The sequence below is a fragment of the Camelina sativa genome, chromosome 16, assembly GCF_000633955.1.
Source record: "Camelina sativa cultivar DH55 chromosome 16, Cs, whole genome shotgun sequence".
Lineage (NCBI taxonomy): Eukaryota > Viridiplantae > Streptophyta > Magnoliopsida > Brassicales > Brassicaceae > Camelina > Camelina sativa.
The window spans coordinates 1913290-1914914 of record NC_025700.1 but is presented as its reverse complement, the minus strand read 5'-3'; the positions used below and the strand labels follow the sequence as shown (position 1 = coordinate 1914914).

Sequence of the window (1625 nt, the reverse complement as noted above, 5' to 3'; positions counted from 1 at the left end):
AAAAAAAAAAAAAAAAAAAACATGAATCATTAAGAACAAAGCAAATTAAATTAAAAACTACCACAACAAAAAACCACAGATGTGAAAGAAAGAAAGAAAGAAACAAACCATCGGGAAGCTGAGATTTAGCAGTTGAGGTAGATGTGAATGAAAAGGGACCTTTGTCTTTAGAAGTGAGAACCCTAGATGTGGTGGTGGAAGCTGAAGATTTCTCTAGTTTCTTATTGAGTGCATCGTTGATTCGTTTCCGATCAATTGCTCCACCTAGGATCTCTGATCTCGACGACCCACCACCACCTCCTCCTCCACTACGTTCCTTGTACATAATTCGATTCCTCCAGAACAAAAATTTTGGAGCTTTAGATTCTCAAAGTCTCAAACTTTCTCAAGCTTTGATAGGAGAGAGACGGAGAAATCTAGGGTTTTCCCTTCTTTTTTTTTTTTTTTAATTTTAATTTTAAATTTATATCAACTTTTTTTGGTTACAGAGTGGAAGACAGGACATAGGAGATGTAAAGATGGTCTCTCTTTCTTGATTTTTCTCCCACTCTTTGTTTTTTTTCTTTTTCTTGTTAGTTTTAATTTTTAATTATATAATGGGCTTCTCTGATTGGGCCTTGTGTGTGTGCTGATGATGATGATGATTCATTGTTAGCAAATAGTGTCGATACTATTTGCTAAAAACTATAAAAAGGCTTCTTTACTTTGCTTTGTATTAATTGTTGTAACTTGTAGCCGTTGGTACCACTTGGGGTATATGATGAACTACTAAAAACATGAGTTTTGGAAGTTGAAACTGAACTGGATTACTCGTCAGAATTGCCAACTTGTTAGAAAGCGTGTACAAATATATGGGCCTAGCCTAACTAAATAAACTGTGATTAGCTAGAATCAGGTAGTTGTTGCTTCCATCAAAGTCGGCCAATACTGGTCGGCCACACAATATGGATTCCATAAATTTTTAACCAAAACGAAAGGTTTTATCATGCATTGGTCAACAGAGCTAGACCGGAGTACTGGACAAAGGTCATCGAATAATAAATTCATCGTGAACATCAAGGAAAGTAAGTTAATGATATTAAAAATCGGACATGAATAGCATGAACTGAACTATTAAATATGTAGTCTAGCTAGAGTTAAATCGTGTTTCAAAGATACTCGAGTCTGTGCTGGCATACGTGGTGCACGACTCTGCATAAAAACTTGTTATATATCATGAATATTTTGTCGCTGCTAATAACTATGATTATGCTCAGTTTTTATGCAAAGTCTCCGTTTTTGATTTTCTGTATCCTATACACAAGTTTTAATTTTATTTTGAACACTTTTGACACTCATAATCTTTGGGATCTAGAAACATTTTATGCAGAACGGAGACTTTGTCGGAGAAAGTAGCCATGCGGCCATGCCTCGTGACACCAACTTTTGACAATTCCGGAGTCGAGAGTTTTTATATCCAATCGTAAAATAGATTTGCATTAAACGTAAGGAACTAGTAATACTAGTACTATTTTTCATTTCAAATTTTTTTTTTTAGCAGTAAACGTAAGGATCAAATAATTGAGAATATATGCAAATAAGTAAGTGAATGTCTCTAATCACACGAACAAAAAGGAAAAGGCAAT

The 1625-nt window shown here is 34.6% G+C and overlaps 1 protein-coding gene across 1 annotated transcript; it reads right to left on the bottom strand.

Annotated features, from left to right (window-relative positions):
* LOC104749310 (casein kinase II subunit beta-3-like) lies at positions 109-512 on the bottom strand (the record flags this gene model as incomplete). The annotated part of the gene is given in 1 exon segment (XM_010470906.2): positions 109-512. A coding segment is annotated over 1 exon segment (217 nt), but the record flags the coding sequence as incomplete, so codon positions are not given.